This window comes from Zingiber officinale, chromosome 1A (genome assembly GCF_018446385.1).
Source record: "Zingiber officinale cultivar Zhangliang chromosome 1A, Zo_v1.1, whole genome shotgun sequence".
NCBI classification, from domain to species: Eukaryota; Viridiplantae; Streptophyta; class Magnoliopsida; order Zingiberales; family Zingiberaceae; genus Zingiber; species Zingiber officinale.
The window spans coordinates 182345186-182367286 of record NC_055987.1 but is presented as its reverse complement, the minus strand read 5'-3'; the positions used below and the strand labels follow the sequence as shown (position 1 = coordinate 182367286).

At 36.2% G+C, this 22101-nt stretch overlaps 2 protein-coding genes across 6 annotated transcripts; both read right to left on the bottom strand.

Annotated features, from left to right (window-relative positions):
* Positions 1-1283: 1283 nt before the first annotated feature.
* Positions 1284-2240, bottom strand: LOC122007645 (pathogenesis-related genes transcriptional activator PTI6-like). The gene has a single exon (XM_042563297.1). The coding sequence runs from the start codon at positions 2238-2240 to the stop codon at positions 1284-1286; it is 957 nt and encodes a 318-aa protein (XP_042419231.1).
* Positions 2241-15190: 12950 nt separating this feature from the next.
* LOC122038575 (F-box/kelch-repeat protein At3g61590-like) lies at positions 15191-17954 on the bottom strand. 5 transcript variants are annotated; one of them, XR_006127901.1, is made up of 3 exons: positions 16412-17954; positions 15788-15868; positions 15191-15723 (listed from the first exon to the last, which is right to left on the bottom strand). XR_006127901.1 is itself a non-coding variant. In XM_042598375.1 (2 exons), coding segments are annotated over exons 1-2 (1113 nt in total). In that variant the 5' UTR covers positions 17524-17954; the 3' UTR covers positions 15191-15867. The 5 variants fall into 5 exon arrangements, 3 of the variants coding, with proteins under 3 accessions (XP_042454309.1, XP_042454308.1, XP_042454307.1); XR_006127902.1 differs by having other exon boundaries at positions 15192-15713; XM_042598375.1 differs by having other exon boundaries at positions 15191-15868.
* Positions 17955-22101: the final 4147 nt, after the last annotated feature.

Below are 22101 nucleotides of genomic sequence, written 5' to 3'. Positions count from 1 at the left end.
CCAGTGAATTTCTCCGGCTTTTCTCCGTGCGGAATGGATGTCGGAACGGCGGTCGGAACGGCCGTCGGAACGTCGTTGGTAGCCATATCAATTTGTACGGAATATCGTTTACGACTGTTGTTTCCGGTAATTTCCGGAGTATGCAAACTGATCGTCGAGGCTAGTGTTCGACATTATCTCCGTAAACGATATTGCTCCGCTACGGTGCTTAACGGATTGTTGCAATTCGTTCCCAAGATACAACGACGACAATCATCTCGGAATCGTAGCACTCCGACTTCCGAGACCAGCGAACCTTCTCGTAGGCTTCTTGGACTCTTGAATGCACAAGATGAGTGAGTCAATACTTGAGGAAGAGAAGATTAAGTTGAGTTATTTGATTCCAATCTAGAGGGTTCTATTTATAGAGAAGGAAGAGGCTTTAGGGAGGGGTGTGACCTTTGGGTGGATTAATCTGAGCCGTCCGGACTGAAGAGTTATAACCCTTCACATAGCCCCTTTAATCTCATCCATCAGATCTAAGAGTTGTGACCCTCAGATCTATCAGCCATCGGATCTGGATCCATTGATCCGATGCTTCAGATCATGTCTCATCCCAAGCCGTCAGATCGTGACTCATTGTGATCCAACACTTTAGATCGCATCACAAGCGCAAAGTGCGCCTACAAAGCGCCCATTGCGCACGTGCGCACGTGGCGGGTGGTGGGCTCACAGGTGCGAGCACCTGCTCACCCTTAATAAGTAAGGAATGCACATCGGAAATTTCCGATGTGGGACTATTCTCTCTTGCATTTCCTTAATGAATAATCAACGTTATTTTGGGCCGACTTTGAACATTAATTTCTCATTCACCCTTAATCGGTTTTGAGCAAATTAATAGTCTAAATCTATCTACGCGAAACGTAGATTTCAATTTTGAAGTCAATTACGACTTTCAACAATTGATGGCTTCCGATTTTTCCTCCTCAAAATCGTATTGGCCCATTTAGGCCCCAATATCCAACATACCAAAACCATTATTGCAACCTATGGAATATTATAAAATATTGAATAAGAATCGAAAATTAAAGGTTTAAGATGAAATATAAATTTCTCATCTAATTATTTTTTCTCAAAGTAAAACTAATTCAAGTAGGAAATTGTTTATCATTCGAACCATTTTAAAGGCAGCTCAAAAAGCTTTAAAAAATTTTAAAAAAAAAGGAAAAAAAAAACACAAAAATGGAATTAAGAGCAAAATTTTAAATTTAAAAAGGGGAGGGGGAAAGGAAAATGGAGAAGAATTAGACGGCAAGGAGAGGATCGATCGCGAATAAATCGCCGATGTCGTCGAAGAAGTCATCATCCTGCCACGTAGACGGCCTGTAATCGAGCTCGAGTCCTGAGCCGATGAGAGCTTGACTTAACTCTTCGGCTAAGAACCCGATGGGCGCCGAGTCGTCAAAGTAGCTTCCCGGACCCGAGCCGCTGAGTTCTAAGAAGTCGTCAAAGAGCGCAGGAATCTCAAACGGCGGGAATACGCCGAGTTCCTCTGGCCAGCTACCGCTGGCCGTCGACTCCGTCTTCGGCCGGGGTATGGGGACCTCCTCCGCCACGGAAGGAGAGGAGGACGAGCAGGATGATGAAGAGGCAGAGGAGAAGTCGCGGAGGACGGAAGTCGGAGAGCAGAGTCCCCGCGACTCGTCGGTGGACTCGGAAACGGCGGATACCGACAAGGTGCTGCTCTTGGGAAGGTTCTTCGGGGAGCTCGCAGCAGGACGGGAGAAATTGATGGCGGCGCCGGGGCCGCGGAGCCGGACCGCAGCGGAGTCGTACATTTTGGCTGCCTCCTCGGCGGTATCGAACGTGCCGAGCCACACGCGCACGCGCCGCCACGGGTCGCGGATCTCCGCTGCGAACTTTCCCCACGGCCTCCGCCGGACTCCACGGAACCGCTTCACTCCGCCCTCGCCCTCGCCCTCTCCCGCCTCCTCAGGCGCCGCAACAGGAAAAGCGGCGGCCTTCCTCTTCCGCAGCGCCCTGGCGGAGGAAGCTGTCCGGGGGTGCATACGAATCTCCTGGACGTACCGGCGAACGAGGCCACGAGGGCGGTCATCTTCGGAGGAGTCAGTGGCATCCAAGTCGTCGCAGAATATGCGCACGGTTCGCTGAGCCGGCTGTCCGTGCTTGGCCTGCGGCGTAGAAAGTGGCTTCTGCGTCACGGCGACGTGCTCCGTCCGCAGCAAAAACGCCGCGTCCATCGTTTTCAGAAGCAGGGGTATCGTTTTCCGAAGCAGGTGAATGAATCAAACCACCGTAAAATCGAACTTTTAAGACGTTTCCTCCACCACCATCATATGCGACACCTCCTCGATCCTGCTCCTGTTCATTCAACCAACCCACCGTAAAAATGCAACCTTTTCACGCCCAGAATAAAAAAAGCGAGCAGCGGAAGGAGGAAGAAAAGCCGGAGCAAAACGCACGACACCAACAGGAGATCGTAAAAGGACGATTCCTCTGCGATCCCATGCCCCATGAGGAGAGGAATAAAGCCGGATTGGATTTGGATAATCTGACGATGAGACCCTCAGAAGAATTAAAAAGCAGAGCATTCTGCGAACTGCACTGGCTGGTTGAAATTTCTAGGAAAGCTACCAACTTTGTAACCCAAAGCACAAACAGCATTGGTACCTCCTCAAATTCCATACAGGACAGAGAGAGAGAGAGAGAGAGAGAGAGAGAGGAAGAGAGGGAATCGTCGAGGAGTTGGCATTTACCTGGAAAGAAAGAGAGGCAATGTGAGGCAGCAGCTGTACCGTGACAGCCCCTGTTCCAGCTTTCTCCTAATTGCTCACCCCCACAGCAGCGGTACAAGGCGCAGAGAGGGAGCGAGAAGAAGAAGACGATGATGACGACGACAACTGTGTCCAGAGGAAGAGCGAAAGCTCCGTCGGAGCTTGGGATTTGGGGGAACGGAGACAGGGATGGCAGGAGCAGGTTCCAGTTTTATAGAACCGAGAAGCAGCTCTGCACTCGAAATGCTTTCTTTATTTGGAATTATTATAGAATTTAGTTTTTACCAAAAAAACACACTTTAATTTCCTTAAAAAAATATATACAAAATAGGATGGAAATGTTGGCGTCGGTTCTCCTAAATCGGGTGCATTTTACAAAAGCAGACGTCCCTTTATATTTTTATTAAATAAACACTCATTTAATCTTTGTGGCATTTATAGACGTAAATATGTTTGCATCTAATTAAACTAATTACATATTCCACCGTTATTATTTTTGGTTTTTAAGCCATTTTAGCATCTCCTATTTAATCTTTATCTCCATAATTAAATGGTGGAGCAAGAGACATGATGCATTATGAAAAATCCAAGTATAGTTCGGTTCTCATTAATTTATAGTACAAATCGACATTCCTAACTCGATTTGCCACATTAAATGGATGCATACATGACGCATTTATTCGGCCGGTACGGTACATTTTGCAATGAATTGGAATCTTATTTAATGGTCTAATCTTCCATAAACATTGGATCTTATACACACCGTCAATTTAGGGAGGTTAAATTATTCCAAAAAATATATCTAAATCCAACTTTTTTTTTAATAAAAAAATGTTCATAAAAAATATTTTAGGGAAACCAAAATACTGACAATATAATAACCTTTTAGAACGTTTATTATTATGTTTTTTTACAGCTGTAAATGGCTGTTATTATTACAATTATTTATGTATTCACCACGGGGATTGTACGACACCTCGATTCCAACTTGGTTTCACCGCCTCAGCCAGTTGCTTCTCTGACATCTTCACATGTTGATTGTATATTTTAATTTAACCCCTTAATTTTAATTTTTTTACATCATTTGCGTTTCCTTTTTTAGTATTTTTTTTTTGGCAAAAACTAAATGCGTGTCAATTTTCTTAGAATCAGTCCCATTTATATTTTAAGAATATTTGTAATAATTATGAGGGATAATTTCTATATATGACATATAATAGTTATGGATCATAATTAATATAATTATATTTAAACGATTTTAATTAAGTTGAAATGATTTTATATTATAATATTTGTAGTAACTATGCCTTAGTAGTATTAGAATAATTTTTATATTATAATAGTTATAATGTATAATTACTTTAACGAAAACGTCATTTTTTTCAATCTAGAAAATAAGTAAAAGTCGGTGTCGCATAAATGGGCCGTTTACTGGCATGGTCGTCTCCACTAAACTCTTTTTCAGTCAAACTAATGTTTGAGATTGATCGTGCATGCTTGCAAGTTCAATTAATGCGGGTGAGGAAGCATTTATTGCTCTCGATCAAGTTTGCATGGTGGTCCATTAATTTATACCAAAATAAGCACATTGTGTGCTGAATTAATCGGAGTACAAATAAATCAAATCCCTAAACTATTCGAAGTTCAATTAAATAAAAATTTATTTGATTTCATTTAATGAAATTCATTAAGATAAATAAATTAAGTTTAAATTTCATAATACTTGATTTGTTATTGTAATGACGGATCTAGGGAGGAGTGGGGGTGTGCTTGAGCATCCCCTACTCCCGTAAAATTCCACCAGTATATTGCAGTCTGAGGGGCTGCGAGAATGAAGACAAATTCCAGCTCCTTTCTTTGAGCACCCTCTTCCTTTTTTATCTGGATCCACCACTGTTCGTTAGCTTGTGAACATGTTCGTTAGTAAACTTATGAATCAACTTTTAAATGAAAAAATAATAATTTTGATATTCAATTTATAGACTCTACTTATTAAAAATATAGATAAATATATTAAATTAATTTACTAGAATAAAATTATAAATTTTAATAAGAATATTATAATTTTTTCTAAATATATAATCTAATTTTTAATGAATATTTAAATTTATAATTTATATTTATTAAGTTCGTTTAGACTCGATAAAACTCGAATAAGCTCATGAGTCATAAATATATTCATTAAATAAAGCTCAAGCTCGGCTTGATTATAAATAAGTCAAACTCAAATATTCAAGAGTTTGGCTCAGCTCAGCTTAATTATACCCCTATGAATCATTCACTGATAAATTTATTTTGACAAGTGATTGATTGCATCTCCCTGTCACGATTTTTTTTCCTTTGTTTAGTATAATTGAGATGTTCCAAACATAATCAATTTGGTTATCATACGTTAGATTTATATAATTAAGGATTGAATCTCAATAAAGATTGAGGATTTATCTTCCTAGGTCATGGCTAATTTTGATTTTTTATTTATTTATTTACTCAATGTCAATGGCAGTCGTGAGGATCGACAGGATGATAAATTTTATTTTATTTTTGTAAAATTGACTATAATTGATAGGGTATTCACATGATGTTCAGTTGGCTAGAGGGTGACAGATTTATTATAATCAGATAAGAGGTCAATTTCTGATAGACACACTCACCTCCTAGCCAACTTAACAGTCGACTATAAACTGACATCGCGATTTACCTTCCTTCATATAATTTAGGGAATGACGGTACGAAGTGCTTGAGCATAATCATCTTTGCTATAATGACTATAATTAAGGTTGTCTCAAGATTCCTTGAGGTCCTAGGTAAAAAATTAAAAAAAAATAAAGTTTTGTAATATATATTTTTAAATATTTCCTAACATTTTTCATTTGAATTTGGGATGAAAATGATATATTTAAAATTATTTTTAAAAAATAAATATTATTTTATTTAAAAATAAATATTATTTTATTAAAAAATGCTATAAAATTTAATTCCCTAGATAATATTTTGATAATAATTTTATTTAAAATTACAAAACTATTTAATCTAGCCATAATGTCAAATAAGATTTTATTAATTTTAATTTTTTTAAAAAATATTTTTACTAAAGCATTTTATTTGCATTGTATAATAAAAAATTTCTAATTCATATTATTATCGAAGAAGAAAAAGAATGAGAGATGGAGAAATATTATCAGCAAGGAGTACTATGAGAGAACGACTATAAAAAATATTGATAAGGAAATAGTTTATTAGATTTTACAATACATATAATTGAATAAAATAGAATAAAATAGTGTTGCTAATGGCAATTAAGATGAAATAATAATAATAATAATAATAATAATAATAATAATAATAATAATGTCAATTAAAAATAAATTATATTTAAGGTAGAATAGAAACTCATACAAAATTATGGAAGACAATTAATGAGAAAATAAAGATAACTATAAGGTATAAATAGGAAGTTAATGAATTAATTGATAAGATGACATTAATGAATTAATAAGATATTTATAATTAATTAATATTAATGATGTCAATTTGATTTATTTAATATTTTTAATTAATTAATCAATGAACCCTAAAATTAGGGTTACATGACCTATGCCTTGAGAAGGGCTTAACTATAATTAAGAGGTCTCTATAGAATGCCTTGTTGGCTGCAAGGTAGTACTCTTACTCTACTGTAATAGAATAAAAGATCAATTTCGAGTGAACGTATATTTTTGGAAAAAAAAAAAATCCTTCCTATCTGCTAGCCATTTTATGGTCTAGACGTCTTAGATGAAGATAATCCTCCTTTGATTGAGAGGTTTATATAAAATTTAAAACGTCGAATAAATCGATTTGAAGAAGTGAAAAATTCAAACTTTTTTTATAAATGGAGCCTAATTAATGCTAAAGTATTATTGCATATTTGATCGTTTCAAAATAATCTTAAAATAAATTATTTTTAATTAAATTATTAGTATTAATCAAATTGTACTCTTTCTCTCATTAATATAAATATAATTTTTCAATAAAATGGTTAGTAAATTATTATTTAAAAAATGATTATAATTAAATTAAAATTTATAATTTAATTAAATATTAAACTAAATTATAAATTAAATTAAATTAAATTGAAAATTATAAGTTAATTATTATATTAATTATAAATAAATTAAATTAAATATCATAATTAATTAAAATATTATATATATATATATATATATATATATATATATATATATATATATATATATATATATATATATATATATATATATATATATATATATATATATATATATATATATTAAATAAAAATAATAAATAAAGATATGTAATATGTAATATGCTATCCATACAAAAGTTGTAAGTAGATTTTAAATTTGTTAAGAGAATAATAGATTTTTATATTTTTAATATGATATTAATGTGATATATTAGAGATTAACCATTGGAGATGTCCTAAAATATTAGATTGATGATTTTTTTGTTACAAGTATTTTTTTTATTCTAGTTGATGCAGCGATAAAAGAGAGTGCATCTGTCATGGGTCAATTGACAAGGTGTCGATTAAAGTCAAGACGGTCAACGTTGGGACTTACGGAAAGAGCCTTGAACAAATGTGGCTGTCTGATTATCCCAATCGGTAAAGGAGTGACGCCCGAGTGAATCACCCGGTCAGTCAAACAAATGGACATCATGGGTCGACCGGATGAATGGACAACCTGTAATTGGTTGTTTCGATCCGTAGGAAAATAAGTTGCTCGAACTGCCCGCCCGGTAGAAAAACGAGCCGCTCGAACTGCCCGTCCAACGCAAGAATGATACTACAAGGAGGAGACAAGAAAACAAAAGAAAACACTCCGTCTATCATCATTAAATATGAAGAAATCAAGACGAAGAAAAACACTCCATTTATCATTAATGTACAGAAGTCAAGATAAAAAAGTTTTCCTCTGACAATTAATATCATTAAATAAGGACAGATTAACGATCACAAAGAAAGGTATAAAAAGATACGTCAGGTATGAAAAAAGTAAGTTTGATCATTTTTTTGTTTACTCATTTTCTTTTCTTGATTTTGATTTGAGTGTCGGAAGGTCAACGCCAAAGACCCCCACCCCCCACCCCGATTTGATTTTATTTTACAAGATTGAAATTTTATTCCCATCAATAGTCATCCCATCTTCAACTTTTCAGTTTACTTCATTAGGGTTAGAACAGGATCACTGATAATTAATAAAAAAACATTTATTGAACTAAATCGGTCCCTTAAATTAATGTATAAATTAAATACCTAATAAATAAATAAAAAAGAGAAAATGAGCTTCTATTACAGAAAAATACAATGAACGAACCAATCCGTTTCTACTGGTGGACAGTTAAATTAGTGAATGGGTCGAAGCGAACGGGGTTCAGGTGGAACCGGGCACGAGACGAGCACATGCATGGATCCGCCGCTTTGTGATGCGTGACCACCCCACACGATGTGACATTTATTACGATGGCACCTCCATCTATCGGACAGGGATCTTCTGTTCCAAGATTTCTAGATCAATCTTGATCCTTTATTTATTTATTAGATAGATGAACTGGACCCTACATATTTAACAAATAAAATCTAATTCATCTAATTAATGAATAAATAGAGCCTCTTCTAGTCCAGACCAGAGGATCTGACCTCCTCTTTTTAATGCCAACATTAGGGGCGTTTACTCATTGTAGAATTTTGAAACAAGAAAAGTGTCTCACAGTTTTAAGATTTTCAAAAAGCCCGGCACATGAAGTGCAATTTACGATAGATTTATAAAATATTCCCTCGATGGTTATAACATGGTTAAGGTATACACAGCGGTTAGAGTCCATTGAGGATTTCTTCATTATTATATCTACGTCATATTAAAAATTAAAAACCTCATACATTCATTATAAAAAAATCTCTTAACAACTTCTTCATGAGTCCCACACTTTTCACTATATATAATTTTCATTTCTTTTCCATATTTTATATTATACACCATTAAATTTTTATAAAATTTAAATTTATAAATTGGTAATATGAAATTTTATGATCCCATATTTTTTAAACTTCCAAATCATATATATTTCTTTCCTAATTAAAAAAAACATCTCTAATATCATATTTAACTTAAAAAAACTTATTTTGATTAAAAAATTATAAAAAAATTATGAAGGAATGACTATGGAGCCGCTCCTTGCCAAATGGGGAAGAAGCTCCCTCCCACTATGGGAGGGAGCTTCTTCCGTACTGCCACATCCACAGTGGGAGCTCCGAAGGAGCTCCCACTGTGGATGCTCTTATTGTCATATAGAAAGTCGAGTAAAAAGTTTTCACCATATTAGTCAACTATAATTTCTCAATTTATTTTTTCATAGATAATTATGAGATCGACTATATGAGACTGCTGAGATGACGAATTCCATTTTTTACTATAATATTTATTGTCATATAAGATTATCGGATCGAAATTCGACAAATTTAACTATCGATAAATCTATCTAGCCAGAATCTGGTCGGCCAGAATTGAATTGTAATACATGCATGTAATTAATATATAAAGATGATATTACTAAAATATCTTTAATAATAACTTACAAAATTATATTCTGGTTGACCAGATTCTAGTCATTTAGTATTGTCCTTTAAATATACCTTTCTTTATATTTTGGCTATTTATACTAATAGCTAGTAGCAACTCATAATTTATCTCCTTAGTATTAGCCTAGAAATCGATTGCCAGGGGTACTAAGGGTAAATGAATCTTTTTTTTCTCACACAGTATATTTATAAAATAAACATGATTAATGATAAAATAATGTTACATTATGATTTATGATTTATAATATAGGGAGATATACAATTTATAACGTAGGATCCATAAAAAAAAAATTATAGGAAAATTTTTTATTATAGAGAATAGTAGATTTTTATATATTTTTATGTAGCACATTAAGGGATTACAAAAAATCTCATTTAGAGGTTTAACCATTACAGATGTCCTCAATCGCCCATTGATACGGTGCATGTGGGTGGGGTCGGACAGCGGACGTGGTCGGAAGTCAAGCCCTCGTGGCAGTCAGAAGTCAAACTCACGTGGCGATCAGAAGTCAAGCCTACGTGGTGGTCAGAAGTCAAGCCTACGTGATGGTCAAGAGTCCGGGCTACGTGGGGGTCAAAAGTCCAGCCTACGTGGCATTCAATGAGCCAGGTTACAAGATGGTCTTGGTCGGGCCCAGTTCAGAACACAGGGACTAAAGCGGGCAGGTCAGAATGTGCAAACTAAGGGTTACAAGACAGGATTACAGGGCAGGATTTATAGACTTGCAGTTTAGAACACAGGGACCCAAGCGTGCAGGTCGGGATATGCAAACCAAGGATTACAGGGCAGGATTACAAAGCAGGATTTGTAGACTTGCAGAACACAGGGACCCAAGCGTGCAAGTCAGGATATGCAAACCAAGGATTATAGAGCAGGATTTATAGACTTGCAGAACACAGGGACCCAAGCGTGCAGGTCGGGATATGCAAACCAAGGATTACAAGACAGAATTACAGAGTAGGATAAGTCGGACCAAAGCGTGTAGGTCGGGATGTGCAAACCAAGAATTACAGGCCAGAATCACAGGTCGGGATATACGAATTGGAACGTACAGATGGATATACGAATCTGGACGTACAAGTCGGGAAACACAGACCAAGGCGTACAGGTCAGGATAAGCGGAGTCAGACTAAGGCGTATAGGTCAGGACAGGCGGAATCAGACTGAGGTGTACAGGTCGGGACAGACGGAATCGGAATAAGGCGTACAGGTCGAGATTCAGGATAAGCGGAACTGGACTAAGGCAGACAGGCCACGATACAAGGTAAGGCAGGGTAGGAGTTCACAAGATAAAACACGCTGGACAAGGCTATGTATACAGATCTAGATTTACGAAACGGCAAATACAGGTTAGCTACAAGTCTGGGCTTAAGGTCAACAAGTATGAAGACTTAGCCTAGGGATAATGAACTTAAGAGGCCGCACACTACACTACAATCAAACAAGGGAATCGTAACCACCTGTCAGAGAATAATTACAGCGTGCCAGGGAATATGCTAACGGTCTAGGACTCGTTGCCCTCCCAATTCTTCTTTCAACCTATAAGAGGATGTCCCGTGTCAATCACCGCCAGACAAAGCCTGACACCCGACATTCCCTGACACTCGTCAGACTCTTAAAACACCTACAGCACTATAAAAAGGGAGGCTTCGTCCTTATACAGGTACGCTCACTCGTCTTTTCACTCTCGTCTCTTACTTTTCGTCCTTTCTTTGTGATTCTGGAAAAAAAATAATTGACTTGAGCGTCGGAGGGCCAGACCCGGGGACTTTTCCCCTGGGTTTTGGTCTCTAACGCAGAGGTGGCTTGTCTGAGTGTGCGCAGGGCCTTAGCGTCATCATCTGCATCATCACCCCCCCCGGTCATCCGCGCGTGTAAGCCCTTCCGGCGGGTGCCAGATCGACCCGGCTTCGCAACGACTTTCCGTCAATACCAGCGACAGCGCGACCCGCTTCCATCCGACTCAGCTTTCGGACGGGATCACTCACGATAATCGCATATGGTGAGTATGTAGGTTATCATCTTTCTTTATATATTAGCGAGATTGATATCCTACTCAACTCCTGTGTCCGACTCTCACACACGACTGAATATGTGAGACATTTAAAATTATACTAAGTCGTCCACGGAGGTCAACATGATATCATATCTCTAGATGTAAGTATCTAAACGTATAGGTCATGATATTCCAAAGATGCAAGACTTGAATGGGTAACATAAGTAGAGATTTATCATTTTAAGAAATTTAAGCTCCATTTAATTTCGATTGTTAAATATAATCCACCTTTGAAGTTAACTTTAACGAGTCAAAGACGACGAATATCTAAATGTTGTTGTCTCCAATTATTGTCATATGATCTCTACTTGTCATAACATATATATAAGTTTACTCTCTTAAGTGCCCATTGACTTCCCTATGAGTGCAATGAATCAAAAGAAGACGTGCATACCACCTTCCCTCCATGTAACGGAAGATACGAGTATTTTAACATTAACATGCATGAATTGTGGTGTATACCCTAGAGCCATCTAAAAAGTACACAAACAAGTATTAGGGTTTAGGATTTAGATATATCCTACTCGTGTGCATGAACACTCTTTCCCTCTATTGTTTATGCAGACCCTCACATTAAATTTAATAGTCTTGTAATGAGATCAAAATATTAATTCATTGTTAATTGACATGAACATCTTTTTAAAGCTATAGATTAAAAAAAAGTGTAAATAACAAACTATTTGTCAGTGAATGCATATGGTGCATGCATGCATGAATAAAGATTCTTCTGTGTAATTAAAAAAAAATTGACTAAGTATACATATTATTATTATTATTATGATAGTAACTCTTTAAAAACTGAAATAGACACGGATTCACTTCTTTGTGTGCCAAAATATGTATTTTATGCAAAGATATCACTGCCATCGAAGACTGTCTGAGATGCATAGTTGTGTATAGCAAAGTGTACATAAATAATAGGGTGGCAAATTATATATAATATTCAATTGATACAGGGGGCAATACACTTGAATTGCATTGCTATCGAGCAAGGCATATTTTGAATACCAAAACTCCAAACGTATCCTACATTTTCTAGTGGATACTTGAAAATGGAGGACGTACGTGCATGGCTAATACTATTTATATATACTTGCTGCGATTCAAATACAGCCAATTTGATAAGTATTTAATTGATTAATAAACTAGTAATAAGATTGAAATCTTAGTCATTAGAGTCGACTCATGAACTTGATTCAGTCAACTTGAAATTATAAATAGTAGAGCAAAGGGATCTCGAAAGGTGACATATACACCATCAAGAATTCATTTAGAAATTATTTATTATTTACTCATTCTGTCCCTTAGTGCTTTTGACAACTTTAAAGTTTGAAAGATTTTCATTCTATAAAGATTTTAACTCTTAATTATTCTTTATTTTCTCAATGCTTTGCTCTATTTGTATTATTTCAGGAGAAAAATAAAAAAAATATATATTTTTTTCAACTTTTATCTTCATATCTTATATCAAAAAAATAATTTTTCTATATATATAATGTTTCTCTAGTTTTAGATAGGAGAAAATTATAAAATAATTTTTAAATAGTGATTTACTTGATGAAATAGTAGGCCATATATAGAATAAGACTAATAGTCTAAACCTATAATTGTATCTTGATGAATGTTACTTTTACTTATTTTATTTATTTCTATTGTGTAATTCTAATACTAATAAACAAACACAAAAAAAATACTCTTCGTCACTTTTATTCATTTCCAGGATTGACAAGCTTAGCAAATACTCAAATAGTAAGGTTTGTCCCATAAGAACAAGTTACTCAGAATAATCTTTAGAGAATATATTTTATTATGGAGGAGCCGATGGTTAAAAACATTTGGAATCAACAAGTTACTTTTTACCATATCATGAAGCGCTACGATTAGACTCTAGATTTACTTGATCACTGAATTAGAGGAAAAGACCGTCTACTTTCATGAGTCCGGACATATGGATTATAAAAAAATATGGGTGTAAATGAATCAAGCCGTTCGTGAATTATTCAAAACTCGATTCAATAAAAACTCATTTAATCTCGTTTAATAAGGCTCGTTAAGATAAACAAACTAAGCTCAAGTTTCACAATATTCGGCTCGTTAGCTCGTGAACACGTTCGTTAAGCTCATTAAGCGATTTTTAAATAAAAACAATAATAGTTTTGATATTGAATTTGTAGATTTTACATTCTACTTATGAAAAATATAGACAAATATATTAAATTTATTTATTAGACTAAAATTATAAATTTAAATAATAATATTATAATTTTTTCTAAATATATAATTTAGTTTTTAATGAATATTTAAATTTATAATTTATATTTATTAAGCTCGTTTATGCTCGATAAAAGCTCGAATAAGCTCGTAAGCCATGAATATATTCGTTAAATAAATCTCGAGCTCGGCTCGATTATAAACGAACCAAGCTCAAATATTTAAGAGTTCAACTCGACTCGGCTCGATTACATCCTATAAAAAAATATACTTATGTTGTCAATGGAACATCAAGATTGCTGACAAATGGTTGATTCTCTTAACCAATGGCACACACTGTGATCAAGCGCATTTGGAGGCACTAGCTACATCAAGGTTTAATTCATCAAACGCAACAGGTCTGGCCATTCGATTCCAAGGGTGTAATCCATCGATATTTTTTTTTCGTATTGAGATGCTTAATTTACGTCCAAACAGAGTTGAAGTAGTCCATAATAAGAAGGTTATTAGTTGGTAGTAAAAAATGAAATTGTCACCTAGATGGTCCTTCAAAAGTGGCCCTCAAGTGTCTTACAGAAATAAATCACGAGTAACTTCACCCAGTAACAACAACACATGCAAAAAGTAGTTGAAACAATTAATAAGACAGTTTGTATCCGTTGAAAATCAATCTTAAATCTATCGGTAGCAACACTCCCTAGTGTTGTAAACGAGTTGAGCTTTGAAATGTTCAAGCATGTTTGATAAGGTAACCGAGTCAAGTCAAGCCGATATTAAAATGAACCAAGCTTTTGAAATAATTGTTCAAACTTATCTTGATTTATTTTGTATGAACTTGAACTTGTTTAAAACTTAGTTCAAACTTGATTCGTTTAGATATTATTGAGCTTTCAATTCAAACTTATTTGATTATTTTAAATATTTAGTTGTTTGATTGGTTAATTCAAACTTAGTTGTTTATTTTATTTTATTATTTATTTAACATATTGATAAGAGTTTTTATTAATAAATATGATTCGTGAACATTGTTCACGAATGTTGTTTATGAATATATTAATCATAAACGTTGTTCACGAACGTTAATGAGCTGAACAGATATGTATTCAAACTTATTATTTAGTTTAACGAGCTGTTTAAATTTATTGTTTAATTAATCTTGTGTATATTGAACGAACATAAATAAACTCTTACCAAGTTAAATACTAAATTTGTTAACAAATACTTGATTCAGTTACCATCCTAAACACCCCTACATGCATCCGTCCGTGAAGGCAACAAGAAGGTTAGCGGTGTTGAAGGTTATAACCAGTTTTCAAAAAAAGTTGCAGCAGAATTCAGCTGAAAAGAAAATTGCAGAACAAAAAAGGAAAAGAAAAACATGTTCATCCTTTGAATTGTATTGATGGCAATCTGCAGGTCCATCACTGGCCTCAGGTTGGGTTGGGGGAACGAATGGCAGTTGACATGCCTTGACCAACAAAATGTTCTCAAAATCCAAACAAATTGATCTATTGAATCGTACAACTCCAATTCATGCATTTGTATACAAAAATCTAAATTCAATCAAGTTTGTCCCTATTAAATGTAGATGGACCCCACGAATATAGGAGGTACATGTAAATACACAGATGTCAAACGTATAATGGAATAAACCTCAGATCGTTAGTTCCTGAAAATCGACCTTTGACTATTACATTAGAGATACCATACGCCTATTGTAGGTATCAAGTTTGTCCCTACTAAACTATCTGAATAAGAAACCTTGATCATATAGCCAACTTCTGCTCTACTTGAGGCTGAGAGTCATGACAACCTTCCATTTGAGACCAAATAGATAGCACACTAATAGTTCAACCAAATCCTCTTGTGTGCAGCTTGGACTAGATCCGGCACTATCTTTCCTATATAGACTTTCTTCTTTTCGGGAATCTTCTCAAAACCACAAGCTAAAACCTTCCCAGTGATCCTTTCAAGAAATCGGTATTTAGTTCTTCTTTTTAGCCCTGAAGCAACACGAGAGATCTCAAGTACAGACGAGGCTTGCAATCTTTCTAGGCATGAAGCAGAAACCTGAAAAGAACTACTGCCAACTTTATTTATTAAATTGAAAGTATGCTTCCCAAACGACAAGCCTAGGTGCTCACATATTGTCCAAGTTATCCATCTTTATCAACTAAGCAGTAGATACTATGCAGAGTACCTGGGCTCCTGTTATCTGCCATCATCTTAAGATAGGGAAAAAGATATTCAGAGAAGGAACAAGTACGCTCAGCTTTTTCTTCTCCATAATTCAGCTAATTAATGCACAATTTACAGATTTACAGATGTACAGGAGAGGGCCAAAGTTAGAGGAGCATGAACTGTAAACATAAAAAGCTTAAAGCAAACTGAGACCTGACAGTGCATGCCAAGATTTTACAGGCGCAGTAGAATTGTTTTATCATCTAGCATTTGATGAAACAAACTTATGTAAGTGCATCAGTAGGATTTGAATTTTGATCAAAAACAAAGATTTGCTGGGAAAGTTGGTCCAAAAAATTAGCACGAAAGCAATTGTAAAATGGTCATCTTCAATAGAACTGACTGATTGCATTTTCAATTTCTTTTCATTGGATTGAAGAACGAAATGGTAAGAACACAAACTTTCTTTAGCATATGAAGCAAAACCATGAACAAGGCATCAGGGAGTGATCTCAAGCCTAGGTTCAAAGCAAAAACCAGTGAACACCTGCAAAGGAAACCTCTTAGTCAAAGGGGATTTCACTGACCATTTCCACATCTTCAAGCTCACGTCGAAGATTAGCAACGCCGGCGATCCGAAGCTTTGTATGTAAATAAGGTCATCGGCGCCGCTACTAGTGAAGACGTCATCGAATTCCCCGAACCCCTGGAAGAACTTGTGGGGCATTCTTGCAATTTCGCGCCATTCCTTCTGGTGAAGTTCCCAGATGCCTATCCCCTTGATGATGCCCGGCCTGCCATGCTTCCCTATGCCACCAACCATGACCAGCCTATCCTGGAGATTCATTAACCTTCCACAGGTGAGGGAAAAAGGAACCGGCACGGCCATTCGCATGATCGAAGCGGGCGAAGACCGCACCAAAAGGTCGTAGATGACAAGGCAATGCTTGGGCTCGTCATTTCCTCGAACACCTGTAGAGTATATTAGAAAGTACAGAATTCCATTACAGATCACACACTCATCCCCTGCTCTCCACCCTGCGATCACTTCCCTGAGGGTGGTCACCCACGTTTCAGTCTCAGACTCGTAAATGTGGATCGAGAAGTCCCACTGGTAGAAATCCTGGGGCACCTGCTTGCACTTAGCCACCGCCACCATGTAGCCGTGCGACCACCGGTCGACGGCCACGGCAAGTGCGCTGTAGTCGGGGGACTCCCCGCCAGGGGCGTCCGGCAGATGCTTCCGGTCCTTGGCGACCGGATTGCAAATAAAGATCTTGCTTTGGCTCTCGCGGTCCATCAAGCAGACCAAGCCGCGTGAGGAGGAGCTGGACCAGTTGCTCCGCTCGGCGCAGGGGAAGTCGAAGCAGTACCACTTGCGGAGGCTTGGGTCGTAGGCGTATCCGGCGGCGCGGTGGTCGCTTCCGGTGCACATGAAGTACCAGGGCTTCTGCGGCGACGTGGAGCACCGTCCGGAGCGCACCGCCTCACGCCACCGCTTGCAGACGGAGCTCGACCGGATTATGCTCACGATCGGCAACAAGGAGAGGACTTTCTCCAGTAAATCATCGGGCAGAATGGCGTCCAAGGAGATCGATGCTCCTCCGCCTTTGCAATCGCCGTCCTCCTGATTAGATTTGGTCGCCTCGATGGAGAGGAAGGCAGGGGAATAGCGTTCCGGCTTCGCCTCCCCTTCCATGAACTAAACCAGAGCAGATATACGAAGCTGAATCAGGAAGAACTAGTATCAAAATCCAAGCTTTTGCGCTCGAAATGCTTTGTCTGTGACTCAAAAATCTGATCTAGCTTTTGCCCATCTACCATGGCTTCAGATTTTAGGATGGAATAGTGAGAAATATGGCGTCCAAAAGAAGCGAGAAGGAGGGGGATGGTGGAAGGGGAGGTGGGATTTGGTTTGTAGCAGTGAATATATAGCTGCTAAGGGTTTGGACTGACCTGAGGAAATGATGATGGCTACCGCTTCGAGCTTTGGACCGTCCATGGTTTTACGCCATGTCGAGAATGTGAAGGGGAGAGAGAGAGAGAGGAGCAGAGAAGAGCGAAGGGCCAAAGGATTTGCTACAAAACAAAGAGCGATCCGAAAATGAGTGCCTTTGTCTTCGCTTCACCTTCTACAAGACTACTACATCTACACATAGATTATAAAGAGAGGAGACAAGTGGGTGTAGCGATCGGATTGGGTGGTTTGCTTATTTCATTGGTAGAGAGGCAAGCGGGCCCACGTCTTTACCGTACAACTACAACTTATTTAAAAAAAATAAAAAATATTTTTGGGTAACCAAAAAATAATTTACCTCGGTATTTTAATTTATTTTATCATTTCCCTCTCATTGCATCAAATATTGTGTTTATCCTATAATTTATAAAAAGAAACAAAATCTAAGTACATTAAGTTTATTTATCTAAGTAAAATATAATGTTATACCTCTTACACGAATTTATAATTTATAATATATAATAACTAATTAATCATGAAAATAACCTTTCAATATGAAATATAAAACTGCTATATTAATAGATTGAATATGGTCCCGATCCTCAAAAGACAAAAGACACTCATTTTTGGATGGCTTTCGGTTTTATACCAAATCCTTTGGCCCTTCCTCTCTTGTCTGCTCTGATCTTTTCTAAAATTATAGTCCGATGCTTTTTCGAAATCTGGCAATGGAAATTTGTGCTCCGAAGTGTCCTAATTACTCGTTAGATTTGTTGAGACTCATTAATGTTAATGGTCCTTAATTTAATCTCACGGATAGTTGTATGCAAATAATTTGTGGTGAAATAAATAACACACTAACTTAACCTAAATGATGGATTTAAAAGTGACTAAGATCTCTAATAATTTGATTTTACTCATTATTGTAATTTATTTTATTTAAATAAAGTGATTATTAATAAATTGTGATGTTGTCATGAAGTCACTTTATAAAAACCAACATGCAACCTTAAGCATTAAAATGTTTGAAAAATCATAATATTTACATGCTTAATAAAATTAAATATAAAAATATAAAGAGTTAGACTCTAATATTATATATTGGCTTGATATTCTTCAGGCTCGATTCCAATAATATCCTCATTACTTCTCGTGTGAAAAACTTCTAAATCTATTAGAAAAGTACTATAGATTTTCTATTATTTGCCAACTTGCTTCTTTTTGTGTTGATTGCTTCAATGAATTAAGTATTCAAGTTGTGATATGAGACGTTTAACTACTTGATAAGGATGTTATTTCTTTGTCATACTAAGCACACATGATTGCTTGCCCTCTAGTAGGGTCATCTTTGTTTTCTTGAATAGGTTTGAAAATATTCAGGGGAAGATAAGATGAATATTAGTGTTGAGAAAAATGCCTATTTTTTTTTTTCACATTCTTGATAATTTGAATAGCTACTAAGACAAAAGTATTGGTAATAATACCCTTGAATAATATTCCAAGTCGAAACTTGATGAGCCTTTTACTTTTATCAATCCTTTGTTTATATATATATATATATATATATATATATATATATATATATATATAATGTATATCAAGAGTTCGAGAGTGCAATAATCGAATACTAGAAATTATTCATGACTAACAAAGTGTCCGAGCAGAATACAGAGTATATTTTCAATGTATGATACATATAAATCTACACATTCCTATAGATTTTCTAACTGTCCAATTGTGCCCTAAAAATACTATTATTTTTAGTCCTCTATACAAAATATATCAAGAAGACAAAGCTAGATGTCTTGCCTTAGTCAATAGTCATCCATCTCTATAAAAACATTCTAAGACTCACAACATCCGTCGATAGATAGACATCTTCTATTCCATATATAATCAATCTTTGATCCCCCTTCATAGCTCTATAATACATGGGTATCTATAAAATACAAAAGGTGGAGTGCCCAGATAATTCCGTTTGTTTTTCATGGGAAGATGTCTCTATTCCATTCTAGCATCCACTGTATAACAAGGTTGAATATAGGGCTTGCACATTGTACACACTCACGATTCTTAGGACTGGAATGCTAAAGAAGTCATAGGTCATGGCCACTCTTCCATCCTGCTCAAACTAGGGATGGCAATTTTCCCCGCGGGTTTGGGGTCCCGCGGGAAAATCCGAAATGGAGATGGGGATCCTCGATTTTTCGGGGATGGAGCGGGTTTGGGGCGGGTATGGGTATACTATCCCCATCCCCGAACCCGCCCCGAATATTATTATTATTAATATTAATAAATAATAATATGTTTTTTTAAAAAAATATTAATAATAGTGATAATATTAATATTAAAATTTTTGAAAATATTATTAATAATAATATTATTGATATTGATATTAATATTAATATTATCATTAATAATTATTATTAAATAATAATAATAATAATAATATAAATTAAATTTAGAAATGGGGCGGGGATGGGGAATCCCCGAACCCGTGGGTTCGGATTCGGGGAATCTCCGAACCCGAAAAAATGAGAACGGGGGGATGGGAATGGCAAACCCGCCCCCGCCCCGCCCCATTGCCATCCCTAGCTCAAACCAACCCACCATCTTTTGCACAGGATCCATCGACATAGCCGAGATGAGGAGATTCTAAAATGATATCTAGTCGTCTTAATTTGGCAATATGATGATTGAAATATATAGCTTTGGATCAAGTAGCTTAAAGAGCTTACTCCAAAATCTTTCAGTGAATCGTGAGTCTGTCTAACTCACAATGGTCTCTTCTAATGTTTCACCACATGTTTTTAAAAAAAGTGGTGAGCTCTCCTCCCAAATTTCACATGTCGATGTAGAAAATATGTCAGTTACTAAATCATCCTAGTAAGATTTGGATATTTGATAAATTTATAAAAAAAATTTAAATTATGCTTCTAAATTTAATGGATTCAATGTGAATATTAACTTCCTTCCCATGACATTCCATCCATCTTCTCAAATTGAAGGAGCTTGCCATGCAAACTCTTGAGACACGTAGAGAGATAGAGGGAGAGATGAATAGTTGTTTTTGTTTCATTGATGATTTATTGTAGTGGAAACTTGAAGCAACTCTATCTCGTTGGATTTTACTTGGTCTTCACCTCCTTGAAATGATTAATACAAGGATCTACTCTTCGCACTCACAAATGCACTATGAAACCTCCTTTTTGGAGACGAAAAAGTCTTATATAAGCTCGAATACAAGAAATGTAACAAGAAATGTAAACTAGGTTATATAAGAAATCAAAAATGATTACAACAATAAGTTTTACTTTGCTTACTCTTTTTTTGCTTGAAAAGTGTAGCAACACTTCTCTTCCAAACTCTCAAGAGTTGGCGTGAACAATGATTTCAAGCTGTGCCTTCAAACCTTCATGAAAATCTTTTTCTAGGGTTTACTCGCCGCCTCCAATCGATCTAGCTTTTTCCCAATCGATTGCTACATAAGTATTCAACCGTTCACATGTAAAACGACTCTTTTCAAATCTCAAATCGATTGGTGAACCATACCAATTGATTCGACAAGGCCTTAATCAATTATCCAATCGATTCCTAATCTTTTTGTTTCATGAAAAATAACTCCCAATTGATCGCCTGATTGATTGGCTTTGGCCTGGATTAATTACCCAATCAATCCAGAATCTTTCTGTTTCGCGAAGAAGAGCTCCTAATCGATTAGTTGACCGGCCTAATCGATTCGTGCCTACCCTAATTGATTAGGCACTTTGCCTAATCGATTCCGAACTCCTTCGTTAGATCAAAAGAAAGGCTAGAATCAATTAGCCAATCGATTGGTCGCAACCTAATCGATTAGTCGATCGATTCCAGCCCTTCTTTGTTCTTGCAAGAACATTCCTAATCGATTATCCTAATCGATTAGTTTACGGCCAATCGATTACCGTAATCGATTGTCCAAACCTAACTTGCTTAATCCAAGTGTAGGATTCCCTTACCTAACATTCTATTAACCGTTACCTATTGGAACTTTCCCATCAAGTGTACAGTCAACCCTCGACTCACTTAGAGTTTTTATCTTATGCCAAGTATCCAATCAACTTTTAACCCACTTAGACTTAACTTAGTTGTCAACTAGGTTTGTTTAGTCCCACTAGGACTTTACTTTTGCCAAGTATTTAGTTCCCAGCTAACCCACCTTGGACTTAACCTAGTTCCCAACTAGGTTTGCCTTGTTCCACTAGGACTTCTCTTGTGCCAAGTGTTTAGCTCTCAGTTAACCCACCTAGGACGTAACCTAGTTCTCAACTAGGTTTGCCTAGT